The sequence below is a fragment of the Vombatus ursinus genome, unplaced genomic scaffold, assembly GCF_900497805.2.
Source record: "Vombatus ursinus unplaced genomic scaffold, bare-nosed wombat genome assembly UNPS02014812.1, whole genome shotgun sequence".
In the NCBI taxonomy this organism is placed as follows: Eukaryota; Metazoa; Chordata; class Mammalia; order Diprotodontia; family Vombatidae; genus Vombatus; species Vombatus ursinus.
In genome coordinates, this window is record NW_020954590.1 from 5814687 (window position 1) to 5834872 (window position 20186).

The 20186-nt window shown below is 34.4% G+C and overlaps 1 protein-coding gene across 2 annotated transcripts in view; it reads right to left on the reverse strand.

Annotated features, from left to right (window-relative positions):
- Positions 1-20186, reverse strand: part of LOC114054257 (carbonic anhydrase-related protein) — a 183067-nt gene that overhangs the window by 52809 nt on the left and 110072 nt on the right. For both annotated transcript variants that reach the window (XM_027877438.1, XM_027877437.1), the window contains exons 4-7: positions 20025-20120; positions 16390-16452; positions 15013-15061; positions 13570-13682 (exon numbers count right to left, since the gene is read on the reverse strand). In XM_027877438.1, the coding sequence (XP_027733239.1) occupies positions 13570-13682; positions 15013-15061; positions 16390-16452; positions 20025-20120 (321 nt within the window). The remainder of the gene's footprint in view (positions 1-13569; positions 13683-15012; positions 15062-16389; positions 16453-20024; positions 20121-20186) is intronic.

Genomic DNA, 20186 nt, shown 5'->3' on the forward strand with positions numbered 1-20186 from the left:
TCACTGTCACATGCCTTTGTATATATGACTTTTCTACTGTGCCAACAAAAATTTTTAACTAAAATTCAAAAATAGGATAGAAATTCAACCCTTCTATTAGAAAGGCTTCTACTCTGACAGGTAGTACATAGACTGGCAGCAGCTCACTGTAGCAGAGATGAAAAACTACATGCTAATTGGTCTAAAGTATTTGTTCCATGCTTCACTGACCCAAAAAAAAACAGATAATTCATAAAAGTTCCTTTTTAAAATTGCCTACAGTATACGTATGGAAGAGCTACTTTGCAAGTGGCTGAGATTTGGTCCTAATTGGCTTCTGGGGTTTTGCTTTTTATCCAGACATATGCCACCTAGTATTTAAAGAATGGCTTTCACTTGTATTTGGCATACTAAAATTTCAAGAAAATAGAGAAAGAGAAATCTATAAAAATGCTTTTGTTTCATCTTTCATATCATTAAAAAGCTATAACAATAAAAAAGTCAAAATGGTCTTTCAGTATGCTCTTCTATTACTCCTCATATGTACTTTTTAATAAATTAAAGGGTCTAAAGCAGTGAACTTCTGGAAATTTTCCACATTTGTGAATAAGTGGTTATCTATTACAAACTTACAAACACATATATACATATGTACGTGTGTGTGTGTATGTGTATAAATTTTCTACCTACCCCCACATACTCTGCTGATTCTCTATTTCATCAGTCTAGTGCAGGGGTCAAGGCCACATGGGGCCTCAAGGCTGCAGGTTCCCCATCCCAGTCTAGTGCCACCAATTATCTCTTATTAGAAACTGAAGAGTAGAAATGCCCAGTAGCTTCTAGCTATCCCCTCAAATATGTCAATAAGGAAGCATGTTTCTTCTCATTCCATCCTCCTTCCTGAAGTAGTTCTAGTGATATATTTTGGCCTTCTCATCCTTCATTAATATTTATTGATGACCTACAACATCATCACACAGTGAAAAATGACATGGCCCAAACCCATAAGCAGCCTCTTTAATGGACACCATGGCATAGATATACATACAAAGCTCAATCATGCAAACAGTCTTTGTTTTCTACAGTTCATTAAATGAGCAGATAAGTCAGTTCCCAGAGGAGTGGATGGATGGATCATAAGATCATAGATTTAAAGTGGGAAGTATCCTTAAAGATCACATAATCTAAAATCTTCTTTTTAAAACTAAGGAAACTGGTCCTAGGAGGAATTATGTTATTTGCCCAAAGTAACAAAGGTAAAAAGTCTGAGAGTTAGACTTAGGATTCTGGGAAGAGAAGACAGGACTCTACTAGCCAACCTGGATCCAGAGGATATATTAGTAACTCTATGGTTTCTGAAATAGCTCTTAGAAGCAAATGTACTTATCTAAAAATACACATGATTTTAATTTATATTAAGGCTGCAATGGCTCAGAGACTGTCCAGCCACATATACACTCACCTCAGACATCTGTTCATGACTCCACAAGTTTTATACCTCAATTCTTTTAAAAAATCTATGATTATATTTTGTATTGTTTATTCCCTTTACTCATACATATCAAAGACCTCATATCACTTGATATATTCTTCCAGAGTTACTCTGATAGGAAAAAAAAAATCATACCACAGCCATCCTGGGGTTGAGTCTCTTCAAATAGACATGCCATCTGTCACCTATACTGGGCATATAACTATCATAACTATGAAGTGGGAAAATGTTGGCAGCTAAATTTCTGAGGCTACAGAATGCAGTTGGACTATGCAGGTTAGCTATATCCAGACCATATGAACCAGTCAAGCCCTATAATCCACACTGGTGTCAGATATTTGGTATATTATCACTTCTCCCATCCCACCCCAACTCCAACCTAAAAGTCTAAAAATAAGCCATAGAGAAGGTGGCATTAAGAGGGGTGAAAACTCAAATTCCTATTTCCAAGACTTTCATAGATACATCCATGAACACGAAAATGTTAGAATATGCTTTTCTCCCCTATGCTATTCTCTTGCTTCATTAATGGAATGGAATGAAAAGTAGGGAGACGTGAAAGAAGAGGAAGAAATTGGGGAAATGATTGAATTTGAAATGTGAGGTGAGCAGAAAAATATATAAGGGAATGGCAAAAAAAGAGGAAAGAGGAGGCAAAAAGAAAAAAGAAGAAGACTGAGGAATAATGATAAGCCCTGTCTAAATAATTTATGGATAGAGATCTGATGAAAAATATATTCTGGGCTTGGAATCTCATTTGCCAATCAGGCAACATTCTTGCTGAAAAACAGTTTTTAATCTCATCTTCCTAATGTTTAGGCCACTGTTTCATCTTAAAGTTATTTAATGGTTATGACCATAAATGACTTGGAAAGAAAGAATTATATTCTCATTCAAATTCTATATAGAACAAGTAATCCTTCCAATCTTTTTTTCCCTTTTCTATGGCATTTTAACCAGTATTAATATAAAAAATTTAACTAAACAGGAACTTCCAGTTCCATATTCTATCAATTCTTGATTCTACAGGAGATGTAAATGCTCTGTAATGTACTTAATTGTCAATAGTACCGCATAGTAGAAAATTGCTTCTTAAATCAAGCTGTTTTGCAGTTTCCACAGTGAAGCATTATGATGAATAACTTTTTTTTTTACCTTGGTAATTCAGATGCTGACTCTTTCCCTTAATGATATCCTGCAGCAGACAATGCAACTGAAGATACTGACTATTTACCATAATAATACCCTGCAGCAGTAGTTACATAAGTTAACCCTATAATGTATGAAGAAAAATATTTTCTTTTACTCAATTCAAATTTTTAATCTATCAAATGCATCAGATACCTTGGGGACATTGTCTGCCATTCTTGATTCCTTTTGTTATTTTATATATCAATCAATTCTCCTTCTGCTCATCTTTTCTTTTCCCTCCAAACCAAATAATACTAGTCTTTTCAATTTTTTCTTGTATAGAATCCCATCTCCTGCCTATGTCTCCTATCATTTTTATTGTCCTCTCTGGACCTTCTATTTTTGCCCTGCCTCCACTGAAATTATGTGAGAAACACTGAATGAAGAATTCAAGGATGTGCTGATTTATTTGCTGTCATTATAATATTTTCTAGATTATTCTAAATTCCCTTCTTAATATAGTTGAACATTTTATTTGCCTTAAAAAAAACCACACTCCTGCACTTTGAACAGATGTTTTCATGAAACTGTATGTTAATAGCATCTAAATCTTTATTCTGTGAGGTTATAGCTAACTTAGAAATCATCTATGTGCATGAGTAGTTGAAATGAGTACTTCTAATACACATTCCTTTGGATTTGGCTCCCCTCTACAAAGAGAGAGTTTGTCCCTGGCAATAGGAAAGCATTACTTAGTGCTTTAGGGATAGATTTTGCCAATAGCCTCATTTCTCTGAAGTCAGTGAGAGCCAAATCCATAATGACATAAATCTAGCCCTTAGTTATTTTATTATATCACTGAATAGCATGATAGTAAAATACAATATCTCATGTATATATAATACCTTATATATAATTTCACATTAATATTGAAAATGCCATAATACCAAGGACTCCTTTAATGAGATTCTAAATGAGATTGGGAATTTTCTCTTCTATAGCTCAGCAAATTAAATCATAGTGGCTTGTCACGAATTGAAGTCTATTGCGACTGCAGAGCCAAGACATTTGGCTTCTTCATAAAGAGAGTTCTCTGCCTATAAACAATGCTAAGAGAGTGAGAGCTGGGTTTCTACTCCTATCAAAAAATATCAGCAGACATGTATTGACTTGCATCTACCCATAAAGGTAGATACATGTCTATATATATGGACATATATCTATAGACATATATATAGACATATATATAGATATATATGTCTATAGTGACCATCGAGAAGAAAAGGAAAATTAGAGCATGACATGGATGATATAATTGAATAAGGATGCTATTTTAGAGTGGTATAGTTTATTCATATATTAGGTGGGAAAATAAAGTGATAAGCAAGTTATTGGATCCCATATGATCAAAAAGAAGAATATGATCACACCAATTCTCTGAGTCTTATGCTACCCAAATGCTACCATTTGATATGTCTACAACATTATAAAAACAATAATTCACATTTCCACAAAGTTTTAAAGTTCATAAAGCACTTTTCTCTTAATAACTCTGTTTGGCAAACAGAACATGTATTATTATTTAAATTCTGCAGAGACTTTATATTCCCAGCACCTAACACAAAGTAAGTGCTTAAATTGATGTTTGTTAAATGAATAAATAAATTAAAAAGCAGATCATCTAACTCAAAATATAGTACTTTTTTTACTATCTCACTCAGCTTTTTGAAACCTGTTGAAGTTACGTCAAAAGACAAACTTTGATTGATTATAAAGACCAATCTCTGTCTCAAAGAACAGATGATGAAACACATCCATAATGAGGTGGGAGTGGGGTTCAATGGGTATACAATGCAATATACATTGTCAAATATGATCACCATAGGTTGGTTTTGTTTTATTATCTTGTGTTTGTTACCAGAAACCATCAATAAAGGGCATTAGTATGTCAGGAAATGATTATGATGTAAAAATAAAAAGCAATGATTTTTTTTTCTCTAAGAGAGAAAATTGTATTGATTTCAAAATACTATCCAATCCATGATTGCATGAAATCTTCACAATAAACCTGTCAAGTAGGTGGGTACAGTAGAGTCATTATTATCCCTTTTTTACAGATGAGGCAACTTGGGCTTGGGGAAGTTAAATAACTCACAACCCAGGTTTTTGGACTCCAACATTAAAATGTAATTGGAAAATATTTAACAAAAATAAATAAAAATACAATAGAATATAATGTTAATATGTTGTGTTTAAAAATCAATATATGGCCCCCAGAGATCCTTATGCATGGTTTTGTGGACCCCAGCTTCTATGAATTTGACGCCACTGTTCTAGACAACCCTCTCGTTGTTGTTATTGTTTAGTCATGACCTCATTGGGAGTTTCCTTGGCAGAGATAATGGAGTGGTTTGCCATTTCCTTCTCCAGCTCATTTTACAGATGAGGAAACTGAGGCAAACAGGGTTAAGTGACTTACCCAGGGTCACACAGCAAGTAAGTGTCTGAGGCCAGACTTGAACTCAGGAAGATGAGTCACTCTGACTCTGGGTATGGCACTCTATACACTCTGCCACCTACGTGCCCTAGGCAACCCTCTAGCCTGTAAATTATAGAAAAAGTGCTGAGCTGCATTATTAGTGGGACTTTTGTCAACCAATAGTTCTCTGTACAAATGAAATCACCGGTGCACTCTTTCTACTAGGTACAGTTGGTAACACAATGGATTAAAGCACTGAACTTGGAGTAATGAAAAATATATTTCAAATATTGCCACAGCCACTTAGGAGCTGAGATAACCAAGGCTAGTCATTCAATTTCTCTCGGCCTCCATTTTTTCATTTGGAAAATGGGGGTAATAATAGTACCTACCTCACAGGGTTGTCATGAGGATCAAATGAGATATGCTTTGAAAACATTAACTTTTCTACTAAGTAAAGGAAAAATCTTTAAGGTTAAGAAGAAGGTTAAGGTTAGAAGGCTAAATTTATAGTTCTAAAAAAAAGTATAATACTAAGATTGGGACAGACAAGGGGGTAAACAGACGAGATAAATAGGAGCAAAGGCATGAAGTTAAAAATTAACACTTGACAGCATTTTCTGCCCAATGCTTACTGATGCAGGTCTCCCAGGCAGCAATCTGCCTACACCACAAAATATGGTCAATCATCTGGGAAGATCAAGGTGGAAGCTACAACTTGCTGTGCCATTTCTCCTCCCTAACATTGGCATCATGAAAAAACAACAGCAATTTTCTTCCATACTAGCTCTTCTCCATCCTATCATTCTCCTGTCTCACCCCTTCATCAGCTGTTTTGCCTTTCTGTGCATAGTACTAGTATCACTCATACTCCCCCCACACACCCAATCTGTCACCAAGTCTTGTTGTTTCTGCCTTCACAACATCCCTCATATGTGTCCCTTTCTCTCCACTCAGACAACCACTCCCTGGTGCTGACCTTCACGATTTCATGCCTGGACTATTGCCTTTTGGTTGGTCTCCCTGACACAAGTATCACCTCACTCTAGTCCATCTTCCATTCAGCTGGCAAAGTGATCCTCCTAAAGCACAGGTCTGACTATGTCGGGCTTCCATTCATTGAACTCCAGAATCTCCCTATTACCTCCAGGATCAAATCTAAAGTCCTCCGGCTTTTAAAACCCTTCACAATCTGTCTCCTTCCTACCTTTCCAGTCTTCTTACACTTTACTCACTTTCATGTAATCTATGATCAAACACCATTGGCCTCCTTGCTGTTCCTTGAACACAATACTCCATCACCTGACTCCATGCTTTTTCTCTAACTATCCCCCATTCATGGAATGAATGTTCTCCCACTTCATTTCTGTCTTCCTTGGCTTCCTTCATGACACAGCTCAAAACCTACCTTTTTCATGAGACCTTTTCTAACACAAACACAGACCACTTCAAAGATTTCCTTCCAATTGTACTGTATATATCTTGTACATACATAGTCTCTTCTCACCACAATAAAAATATTAGCTCTTTGAGGACAGATATTCGGTTTTTACCTTTCTTTGTATCTTCAGTGCTTAGCATAGTTCCTGGTAGTGTTGTTGTTCATCCATTCAATCATGTCCAACTCTTCATGACTCCATGGACCATAGTCTGCCTGGCCCTTCTATCACCTACTCTCTCCCAATGTCTTTCCAAGCTCAGGTTTGTTGCTTCCGTGATACTATCTATCCATCTCATCCTCTACCATCCTCTTCTCCTTTTGCTTTCAATCTTTCCCAACATCAGGGATTTTATCAATGAGTCCTGTCTTCTCATAGAAAGTTCTTAATAAGTACTTATTAATGGTGGTGGTGGTAGTGGTGATCACAATCATGAATTGCCTTGGATAGTAGATGGTATTTTTCCTTCTTGACTATTTTTTTTCCTGTTCTTCCATTTTGTATACAGCCCTTACTATCCTACTGTATGATTTTCTGTGTCCTATTTGAAGATGATAACAAACATAGGCCACTAGTCCAAAGCAGATTTCAGCATGTCACATTCAATATAGCAAGGACACAGACATTGGATAGAAAATAAACAAGCCAAAGGATCAGGGAAAACCAGGCCCATCATGCAATCATGAAAAGGAAGACCTAATTGTCAAACATAGAAAGAGAGGAACAGTGAGTATAAGGGAACAGTGGCAGTGAATTCTTTTAGGCAAAAAAATTAGATATATTCTCATTAGCTACAGCCTGATTGAGGTTGGTGGTAGGAAATTAGTTTTATATAAATTAGCCTTATATAAAAAGCAGTGTTAAAATATGATAATTTTATTTTTGCCATTTATAATTATAAAGTAAAATTCCATGAAGTTTTACAGATATTCATAGAGAATATTATTATGAATATCTCCAATATTCATGGAGAATGATATGGACTTAAGAAATCTCTGCCTTAGGTGTATGGGATGCCACTCTTGTTTTGTGTGTCCATTTTGGGATCTATCTATTTTGGACTGACTACGGGAATATATGGCCTGTCTTTGTGTTCCTAGAAAAGCAGGAACTCCTACTTCTATGTTCTGCTAGTTTGTATCTAAACAAGAGTAACCAGAATTATCCAAAGAACTGAATGAACTACTTTAATGGCTGAGATTGGCAACTACTGAATATCAATTGACCCCAGATTAAGCTAAACTTTTTTCTGAGAGTGTGGTTCTAAGATTACCCCCTTTCCATTCCCCAAATGCTTCCTGTCTCCATTCACAAGACCATATTGCCTAATCTCATGGAATGATACAAAGGGAAGAAAGCAGTACTCTTAAAGGAAAGTCCTGTGTCTATTCTCTGGAAGAGTGCAGCTCCCTCAGGGACCCTTTTGTCTGCCTACACATAAAACACAGAAAAGTGTGCCCACCTTGATAGTTAAATTAACCATACTAAGTAACCCATGATAAGAGTGTTACTGTAGAATGGTGCCTGAAATAGCTATTTCTAACTAGTTTTCTGCTTCCAGTGTTAAGGGTAAAGAGGGTATTAAAACATTAATTCAGCAAATTAAATTCCACAGACATTTAAAGTACTTGCTGTGTATAAGGCATTGTGCTAAAATCCGGTTATACAAGTACATGAAGGAAACAGTCTCTGACCCCAAGGAGATATGGACCTCAATATGGAACACTATGACAATGTCTTATATATGTTATCTCATTTGATCCTCCCAACAATCCTGTGAAGTAGGGCCTATTGCTTCTCCCATTTCATAGATGAGGAAATTGAGGCTATACCAACATGATAGAAAATAGGTTATATATGTTATGTTATTTGATCCTCATAACAACCTTATAAAGAAGGTGTTATTATTATTCCTATTTTATGGATGAGGAAATTGAGAGGTGACAAATGACTTGCCCAGGGTCACATATCTAGGAAGTGTCTAGCTGATCCTAAGAGAAATTGTTCCAGTGGAGTTATGGGTTACTATTATAAAATATAGGGAGAGATAAAGGTAAATAAGTTAGCAGAGCCAGTTGAATGCACACGCTCTAAATTCTTGCTTAAGAGTAAGACTAAGAGAGTGGTTAGCTTATTATAGCTTTACCTGTTATTAGAAAATGTATCCTGCATTAAATCCAACATCAGTGGCTAATTAGAGAATGGAGAAAATCACATGGTCTCAAAAAAACATACTAGCAACATTAAAATTCTGTAAAACCCTCTCAAGCTGGAAAGGCTTCAATGAGAAATGATGTGATATCTGAACCTGTGATAGTAGGTAGTTAATATCTTGGCCACAGTAACTTGTGAAAACTGTCTACTAAGGAGCATCTATCTTTTAAGGATTGTGTCTGCCACATTAAAATGTAAGCTTCTTGAAAGTAGGAATTTCTTTTTTGTTTGTTTGTTTGTTTGTTTTTTGCATCCCCGTTACTAGCACAGTACTGCCACATAGCACTAAATTAATGCTTAATTCATTGGTTGGTTGACTGATCAAGTTTAGAATTTTCCTCAGTGAAGAAAGAGCCTATCCCAATGAAATAATGAATCTATCATAGATCCTTATCAAAGTAAGGTGAAGCAAAAATTTTTATTTGGTGTACTATAAACAAATAGTAATATAACCAACCCAACTCAAATTAATGTCTATAATAATAAAGATGTTCAGTTATAAACACTAATTTCACAATAATCATAATATGCAATGGAATTTGCTGAGCCCAATTAACTGTCCATGTAAACGCTCATAGACCTATCAGAATACAATTTGGTCAAAATCTGAGATTTCATAGGTATAGGGAATTGCAGCATGGAAACTCCTTTAGGACAATTCAGGTGGGCAAGTCATGGTCCCTAGTATGTTTAAGGCACTATCTTAAAAAAAAAAAGTGAGGCACTGTGAGCTTGTGATTTCCCCATGATCACATCCCCAGCATTGTGTCAGAAGCGACAATTTGAACACAGGATTTTTTGACTCCAGATGTCTGCTCCTGGGACCCCAGACTCTGAAAGATGGGCTTTTTGCCTTATCTTGCCCAGAAACAAGCCACAATGCCACTTCCCAACTATTTCCAAATTATATGGCCCTCTCCCCACTTCCTTGCTTTCTTACTCTAGCTCTGCTTTATATATTGTCTTCTTCTTTTAGAAAGTAAGCCCCTTAAGGGCAGGAATTATATTCCTTGCTTGTATCTATAAAGCTTAATAAATGCTTTTTCATTCATTCATTCAGAGACTGACTCTCTAGAATATTATACCAGGCTACTCTTTATCCTTAGTCTCAGGACACCATTAGATGAGGAGATGATGATGAAGTAATAGAACTATTTGCATATACTGTTAATGGCTCCACCTCTAATAAGTATCATGAAAACCTATAAAAAGCTGTAATGTCACAACAAATAGAAAAAAATTAAGACATAAGTTAGTGGAAGGTAAAGAAGAAAGGAAGGAAGAAAGGGAAGGAGAGAGGGAAGCAGGAAGGAAGGAAGGGGAGGGAAAGGTGAGAGAGGGAGGAAGGGAGGAAGCACCTTTAGGGTTATGCAAACCAATATCAAATCGCATATTTTTATATAATACCAAAGAGCATCTATAACTATTACTGCAGTAAATATCACAATGATTCAACTTCTACTACAAATAAGTAATAATTCTACAAAAGTTCTCTATATATCCCTAATGCTCCAAATTAAATAGGGCCTAACAAAAAATAGCAAACTTGCCAAGATATTACATTGTGGATATGTTTTCCTTGGGACGTACCAATTTTTTCATCTATACATACATTTACTCAAAAGGGTCCCCAACCATACTCCCCAGGCAGGTTAATTTTTAAATTTCATGGCATCTTAAGTTTGTGTACAAGTACCATCTAGTGGCAAAGCTTGGCCACTGCAGGCTTATGAGCCTTTCCAGCTAAGACTGAGGATTGATAACATTTTGTTGCTTTTCTCAGTTACTTGTAAAGTTGCATGTCGTACTATAATTCAAGGAATTAAACTGCTGTTTTAGACAGTTTTGTAAGAGATTCTGAATCTTATGAACGATTAATAAAATGATGACCCATGGAAATAAGAAGTATAAAGGGGAATGTATTAAAAGGCATATGGAAAAATCACCCTGTGAATTTTAAAGTAGTAATGGTAATAGATTCCCCATGTAAGTCCTTTGGAAAACAGGAAGTCTATTCAGCATTGCTCTACCACTGCATGAAAACATTAAGAGCACAGATAAACCCAGACTGTAGCTAAAGGATTTGAGAAATTTCCAATTCTATGGATGAAATTCATTATGATTTCATTGAATTAAAAAAAGTTAAGAATGGTGAAGACAGTAAAACTGAGAGAGAAATTAAATATGAGCTGAGAGTGGTAGTGATGAATATGATAAGAAAAAAAAGAATAGCTTTAGGCAAATCATTAATGAAAACTTTATACCTTAAGTTAATTGTAATTGTAATCAAGATATTTGTGTGAAACATTTTAAGGAGATTACTTTAATTTTCTCTCTGGTTAATATGGTACATGCAAATGGACAGTGACATCATCAAAAATCTCAGTAGCGATATGGGCATGACAGAAAGGTAAGCACCAGGAAATGTCATTATATAATGGTATTATATTTATCTGCATAAATATTTAATTCATTATTCTCCATTCCCCTAGATTATAAGACCCTTGAAGGATTGTGTCATCCTTATCTTTGTATCTTTAGTACCTAAAAGTGCCTTGCACATAATAGACACTTGAAAAATATTTGTTGTGATGAATTGAATTGAATATGAAGGAATTGATATTATTATATTAGTAAATCTGAATGTTGTAATCTTTTTCTTCTGAAGACAAGACAAAAGAGGATACATTTAAATTTTATTAAGACTTGGGTTAGAATTTCTGACTATATATAATGCCATATATATAATCTTGATAGTAATCAAGAAAGTAAAAAAAAATTATCTACAAATAAATTGATGTATGATAGACTCTAGTATTGGTAGAAAATCTTGTTTGTGATAAAAAAAAATTTGCAAGTAGATTATAAAATTGTATAAATAATAATCATACAAATATATTTTCTAATAGAAAATTTTGTTTAATTAGGGGGCAGCTAGGTGGCACAATGGATAGGGTGCTGGGCCTGGAGTCAGAAAGATGAATTTTGCTGAGTTCAAATCTGACCTCAGACACTTACTAGCTCTGTGACCCTGAGAAAGTCAATTAAGCCTGTCTGCCTCAGTTTTCTCATTTGTAAAATGAGCTGGAGAAGGAAATGGACAAATGAACAATAACAACAAAATGGGTATTCCTACAAATTCACAGTTAGCTATCTTTCTGTGATATTAATATGTTGATTTATTGGAAGTAGAGAAAGAAACAAAATAATCTATCCCTCAAAGTTCTTTGACTGTATTTCCATTGTCAGAAAAAAATAGGTAAAAATTATTCTAACTTTACTAATGACAAAAGATTCATGCTTCTAGTCCCTCATTTTGCCTTTTACATAGCAAATTTTTAAAAGCATTTAAAGAACAATTAGATTAATTCAGCACACTTAAACTGATACATGGAAAAAGTGATTTTCTTTACAATATGATATATTACTACTATATATGCAGATGTGTATGATTCATTATAAAAAAACAAATAGCATTATGAAAAAACTAGAATCAATTTTTGGCTATAGTGAAGCAAGAATTGAAAGTAATTTCTAAAACAGTAAATAGCCCACAGGAAGTCTATAAACTGTTTTAAAGACAACTTCCTGGAAATTCCAAGGAAAATACAAAGTAAAGACCTAAAAAGATAATGTAAACAAATGAGGACACTTCATAGTTGCCTAGCAAAGGAAAGAAAGTTATTAGAAATGGAAGGGACATAAAGAAAAGGAACCTTTTAAGATATGGAAAGATTAGCCAAATGAAGAAAAAAGAGAAATTATCAGACTATAGCAGGTCAAGTACATGCTGGAAATTGGATGATCCAAAAAGGAACTCAAAGTCAATAATAATTTTTTAAAACCTTCTGAATATAGATTTCTATAGCCTCCAAGGAATTTTAAATTGTGGGTGACTCAAAGTGCAACTGATAGGTACACAATGAATATAAGGAGGCTGCAACCTACTTAAATGGCTATATATAAATATATATATATATATATTCAAAAAAATGATGTAAAAGATGTGATCCGAATGCTATATGAGGAGAAAAGAAGGTGAACTTATCATATACCATGTACATAGGTTGATGCAGACACCCTACATACTGTACTAGTATTCATACAATGTTAAAAGAACTAGAGGAACAATCTAAGCACATTGGGTAGACCATGTATTTAGGATTGTATGAGGTTCATGGATGAAATTTACTCAAGATGAGTAGATACAGGTGGGTTGTGATCATTAGCATTAATCATAGATACAGTGAAGTATTGAGTATCTAATACAGATAGTGCCTCAGATGGTGTCCTGAACTCACAGGGCAATTTCCTCAGCAGATGGATGCCTTGAGTTCAAGGTACTCTGCTGCTCTTTATCCCCTAAAACTGTCAAATACATAGCCTGTGAGCTGCATGAGGCCCACAACGTTCTTGAGTGTGGCCTATACCAGATTAAAATATAGTTCCTATCTGATTTTAAGGGTGTCACAGTAGCTAGAGTGCAGGGCCTGGAGTTAGGAAAATTCATCTTCTTGAGTTCAAATCTGGCCTCAAATATTTACTAGCTATGTGATCCTGAGCAAGTCAATTTACCTCTGTTTCCTCTGTTTGCCTCAGTTTCCTTACCTATAAAGTGAGCTGGAGAAGGAAATGGCAAACCATTCCAATATCTTTGCCAAGAAAACCCTAAATGGGGTCACAGAGAGTCATACATGACTGAAAATGTTTGAACAACAAAAATCTGATTTTGATGTAAAGGTAAAACTGTTAAGTCCTTTTCTATAGCAAAAACAAAACAAAACAACTTTTAACCCACAATTATACTTTATGAGCAGTGGAAGTACAACCATTACCTGTATCTGCGATATAGTTAAAGGGTATCGGAATAAGATCCAAGTAACGCCTTCACTGCAAGGTGGGATAGTAAGGGAGCCTTCATACACCCAATAATCACGCAAAAGAGGATCTGTTTTTTTTTTTTAAAGAAGGAAATAAATCACAGTAATGTGTTAAATAAGAATAATCATAGGTAGCATTTATATAGTGTTTTAAGATTTACAAAGAGCTTTATAAATATCATCTCACTTAATCCTCTCAAGAGCCTTATATGGTAGATGTCTTTATAATCCCACCTTTACCAATGAGTAAAATGAGGCTGAGAGATTAAGCAGCTTGCCCAGATATGCACAGCTAGTGTCTGAGGCAAGATTTGAATTTAGATCTTCCTGCCTCCAAGACTAGCTCTGCCACTGAGTTAGTAGGGACACCAAATAAAAGTTGTTTTTTAGAAAACAACTACTTTTAAAATATACTTGAGACTTTCAATGGAGTAATTCTCAAGCTATTTCCTTCAAGTTACTAATGGCAGTGATAGAACTCATAGATGATGCCTATTTCATTCTTCTAAAATTTCATGGAGAAAAAAACTTACCAAAAACCTGTGATAACCATGATATGTCATTTCTTTGAAATCAATCCATTTATTAACATGGATAGCTAAGAAAGACATAATCCATCTCCCCAGGGGGAAAGAAAGAACAATGAAAAAGTGTTAAGCACCATTTCAACACACAGAAGACAAGGGAAAACTGATTATACCTGAAACATGTAGATGCAGAAAATCAAATTTCTCTAGTCTCTTGGAATATCCAGAAGACTACAAGTGTTTAAACAGTTAAGATTTTTTCTAATTTCTTTTCCTTTGTATTCCAGAGGCAGCTAAATGGACCAATTCATTTGTACCTTTTTGTTGTGTATAACAATGCTGATGATAGAGATTTCATCCTCCTTTCAGTGAACTGCTTGTATAAGGTGCTTAACATCTCTCTACAATGTCTAGATGTCTAATCACTTCCTGTGATGGAATGATCTCTGGTGACTGGCAAAAGGACATTACAGAAGATAGTCTCCAATTTTATGTCCAGAATTGAGTAATGAGTAAGTGGTATTCTTGAAGTTGGCAGGACCCACTTGTCCTACCTCACCCAGTCTTGTGAAGATAAAATGATAAGTACTGTGTAACTAAGAAATGTCTCATAACTTTTACTGTTGCCATTTTATTTTTCCCATTGTTCATGGAGCTGACAAATTCCCTATCCTATTGACAAAGGGTTACTCCCATGTTTGCAACTGTTGCAATTTGGTGCATGCCTTCTGTACTCATAGATGCTATTCAATGAGAACTTATAACAAAAGATTTTGAAAATACAAAGGTATAAATTCAAGAGAAAGCATAATGTTTACTTACACTTTTAGTTACAATTCATTTTACAGATTTCAGTGTTAAGACCACTCACCTGGTAACAAAGTATTTGGATTAAAGCAGGGTATTATTTTAGTCTTCCCCTAGGGAAAAAAATAGTACTAATTAACCTCACATTATTTTCAAATGTGAAGCATGAAAAATACAAAACAAAATGGCAGAAGATTCTTCAAATGACTTTTGATGAGTCTACAATATTTGCAACTATCCGATATTTAGTGGGTTGTTTTCTGGTCAGAGATAAATTTGAAGTTTTGATCAAATTAATTCTACTACAAATCTATGTTTATTTCAAATTCTCCTAATCGTATTTTTCTCCTTAATTACCAAGAGGCAAACTTTCTCCAAGGATAAAAATGTTTGGAGTCCAGCGTCCTTTTCTTGATGCCAGATTTGAATTTAAGGAAAAGATCTATCCCATCATTCAAAGTTTCACATTTGAGATCCCCAAATGATCTGCTCTTATGTTTATAATTGAAATGAAAATTAATCCTGTATGTACCCCAAACTGAACTTTAAAACATTAATCCTTTACTCAAAGCAAGAGAGTTCACTTTAATGTGCCAAATTGAGTTTGCCCACCTTCTGTGTGTTGCATTGTAATATCATCTGTATCTCTAAAAAAATTAAACTCAAGTCCAAGAACTGAACTCAGATCATTATTTTTCAATAACTAATGCCATAATAAATGAAGCATAAACAAGAGCATCTTTTGCATTCCGAGTTATTTCAATCAAACATAAAGTAGGATGAGAGGTGCCTCTTCCGAACCCTAGGTGTATGCATTTAGATTGAAGTGGTCATCAAAATTTGGTCTTGCCTAGATGTGCCCTTTGAAATCCACTCTTAAAGTGATCAGTCAAAGGAGCCCCTTGAGATCTTCTCTATGGCTGCATTTTAGGACAACTCTATCTCTCTGAAAGGTTCTAGACTAGTCCAAGACCCCACAAACTTAATCTAGAGTTGAACTGAAAAAGATCTTAATCTTCAAATTAGTTGTGAAATGAATCCGATGATTCATTGAGAGCTTTTAGACCAAATAGGCATTGCCCAAACACCATATCTATGGCAGCAATACAAGACTGAACTAAACTCTCCAGGCCCACTTTAACCCAAATATAAATTCCAAAATGGATTCGGTATAGGCCTGTAAGGTAATATGACCAGCTCAAAATGTGATTCCATGATACATTTAAGGACATTTTCCTATGACTATCATTCACCTGAATAGTATCTTTCAGGTCATATTCTTTTTTCTTAGTATAATCACAGTAATTTTGTATTGCCTCATTGTATTTATTAGGCAATTTTTTTTGATACTTACCTCACAACTTCTGTTGATTTATTATACATCTCTCATACATCAAGTTTTCTTTTGTTTTGTTTTTCCCCTTTTTAAATAATGACTTACCTTGTACTGAATATCCTGGAGAACATCAGTTACTGCCTTCAAGCCAATGTGCTCTTTTCCTATCTGAAACACAAAGAATAAACAATCCAAAAATGGAAGTTTATGTTTTGCACAATGTTATTGTACAAAATATTGTAATAAGTTGACTACCATATGTAAGTGGCATCTTTTTGTTTGGAATAATTCAGTTACTTCCACATTAGTAACTATGATAGAGTGCCGTCAAACAAGATTAAGTGGTTAAAGTCTAAAAATGCCTTTAAAAAAACTTGGAGTCAGGAAAACTAATCTTCTTGAGTTCAAATCTAGCCTCAGATACTTATTAGCTAAGTGACCCTGGGGAAGTCATTTAACCCTGTTTGCCTCAGTTTCCTCATCTGTAAAATAAGCTGGAGAAGAAAATGGCAAATGACCCCAATACCTTTGCCAAGAAAATCCCAAATGGGGTCATAGAGAGTCAGACATGACTGAAAAATGACTGAACAATAACAATAATAATTAGATAAAATCAAAATTGCAGCCCAAACTGGCACAACAAAATAATTAAATATCAAATGGGCAACAACTCATTCTAACTTCATCTTATTGTATAGCAGGGAAAAAAATTTCCTTTGCGACACATCAAATCAGAAGATGAAAATGTCAAAGACACATCACATTTTGTTTGAAAAATATTCAAAAAACTCAAGACAACAAAAGCATAGCTAAACCTTTCTGTTTTTATCCCTATCCCATCCCCAGCTTTGCAGAACAGTGAAACAGAGGAATATTTTCCCATATCCATTATCATGGAAGAACAGCCACAACAAAGCAGATATATGGCACAATGGATAGAGTGCCGGGCCTGGAATCAGGAAGACTCATTTTACTGAATTCAAAGTGGCTTCAGAGACTTACTAACTGTGTGACCCCGAACAGGTCACTTAACCCTGTTTGTCTCTATTCCTCATCTGTAAAATGAGCTAGAAAATGAAATGGCACACCACTCCAGTATCTTTGTCAAAAAAAAAAAAAAACAAATGGGATAGTGGGATCACGAAGAGTCAGACACAAAAAACAACTCGACAACAACCAGATATTTAGTAACTGAAGTAAGGGTAACATTAAGTACTATGGAAATACGACTATGATCTTAAATAGTTTAACCATATGATTTTTATTTTAAAATTTATTGATAAGAACATGCTGTTCACATTATGTTGTTTAAAGTCAATTCACTTTTGGTTAAATAAATAATATCCACAAGCTGGTTTATTGTTGGGAGATGGGGAGAAGTGAGAATGAGATTATTGTTTCCATTTTTTTGTTTGTTTTCTATTGTTTTATTTTAAGAATTTGCCAGCCTGATGAAATGGAAAGAGAGTTGCCTCTGAGTCACAAAGATCTAGACTGAAGTCTTGCCTCTGTCAAGTACTGGTTCAATGTGAGCCTGGTCAAAGTCAGAATTTCCCAGGCCAGTCTCTAAAATGGTAAGGTAAAGAATGGTTACTGATCTGCATCAGTAAAGGAAGTTCTTCTACACTAATGATATCATAGATGAGGAGTGGGGCAGGGTCAGTATTTAGGCTACTTGGATATAATTTCTAAGGTTAGAAAAAGCAGCACAAATTAATTTTCTTTGCTTTTCCTTTTTTCTGGCCAATCATGCTTTATCAACATGGTGAAGGTAAAGTAATTAAAGTCCACAGATAAAATGATAGAATATATGTAAGGCACTTTAAAAACCTTAAAGTACCATATCAGTTAATAATAATAATAATAATAGCAAATTATAGATAACATTTATATAGCACTTACTATGTTCTAGGCACTGCACTAAGCTCCTGACAAGTATTATCACATTTGCTCTTTACAAGAAGCCTGGAATGTAGGTGCTATTACTATTCCCATTTTACAGATGAGGAAATTGAGACAGACAGAAATTAAGTGACATTATGATTATCCAAAAAGGCATTTTAGCTATTAGCTCCTTTTCTCACATATAATAGCTACCTACTAGGAACAAAACTAAATGATTGTATTGGCAACTTCCCTTCTTCTCTGGAGTTTTAACAGTAAAATATTAGTAAGACAAGCTGGAAAAAAGAGGAGAAACAAAGACTTTGTGTAACCTGTAAATAGAATCATTGGTCTCTAAATAATCAAGCTGACTTTGATGGATTGTCAGGTCTTCATTATTCTTTAGATAGTTTTTTTTTTTTAGTAAACATGGAACTAATTCAATTTTAATCAACAAATGAGAGATATAGGCACATTTGTAAGAGAATAGGTACTCATGAAGTGTTCTTCCCTATCTATTCCAGCTAACATATTCCTAGACTTCTTTAGCATTTAGGAACCTAAACCACATTATTTATATGCCATCATATAATCTGTCATATCTTGGTTTCAAAATTGTTTGAAATATGTGTGTCTTATTCCCCAATAAGATTGTAAGCTCCTTGAGATCAAGGCCCGTGTTTTATACTTTATTTATATTCCATAGCACCTAACATTGTGCCCTAACATGCTTGCTTAATAAATCCTTCTTGATTGGTTGTAAAAAGGAATAATTTTTAAGTAGATAGATTATACATGGAGAGCTTGCCCAAATCAATGAGATCACAAATCCATCAAAGTATTGAAGATAGATATTCTTTTAAAGTTAAATGGAAATGTACCAAATTTTTAAGGCATGGATTTATAAGATATCTATCATTCCATTTTAATCTAGAGATATATATTCCTAAAAAGGGGAGCCATTTTCATCCAGACAAAGACAAATCCTAGAGTTATTTATTTTTAAAAAAGCAATAGCAAATTATTAATACTTTTGAAAAAGTTGTTATAGTAATATAGTAGTAAATAGTTATAGTTTTAGCTAAGTACAATTCAATTAACTCTGCTAAAAATTCGATAATGACAACCAAGTCAAAATTATTGTTGCAGGTTTTCCCAGCCTAGTGGGAATTAGGAGATCTAATTGAAAACAACAACAACAACAAAAATAAATAAATAATAAATTTTAAAAATCCTAACTGCTTAATTGACCAATCCAAGTAAACTCACTGGATCTTAGTTATGTCATCTACAAAAACCAAAGGGATCAGGTTCTATTAACTCTTCAAATTCTCCACATTCTAAGACTCTAAGCAGATGAGCTGAAATTGCAAGTGTTCACATTATATACTAGCTAACTGGCTCACTGTTTTTAGTTTTAAAAGTGGGTTTTATACTTTCTTGATTTTCTCTAGCTTAGTCTAATTAACTAAGAAGTCGTATGATTGATACTTCATAGATTCTATGGTTAGTCTAAGATCATTGTAAAGGATTCTTATAAAATAAATGAATAATGTCATAAGAAGACTTAAACTAAATTCTCTCTTCCAGGATATTTGTACTTCCAGAATAATACTCTGAAGGAAGTACTATGAAGGAATTATTTATCTATCTAAAAGAGGTTAAGTCTTTTCTACTAAGGAATATAGCTTTGTACATCTTGATCTCCAAAGATACACATGTCTGTTTAAAGTATCAAGGGGTTTGTCTGCTTTATTAATAAAACTACAAAATAAAAATCCAGTTCCAAGCAAATTAAAAAATATCATTTGGCATCTCTAAATCGTAATGTATGATATTAATAGTAGACCATTTACCTGAACAAACAAAGCAATAATAGCTATTCCATGTGTTTTCCCCACAGCCTCATCAATGCTGCTATAAAGGGTGGAATTCCAATGGATAAGATGAAGCTGGAAAACAAACGACATAGGCAGAAGAGGTTAGTGGCAGATATAATTCACTTGTAATTTGGAAAT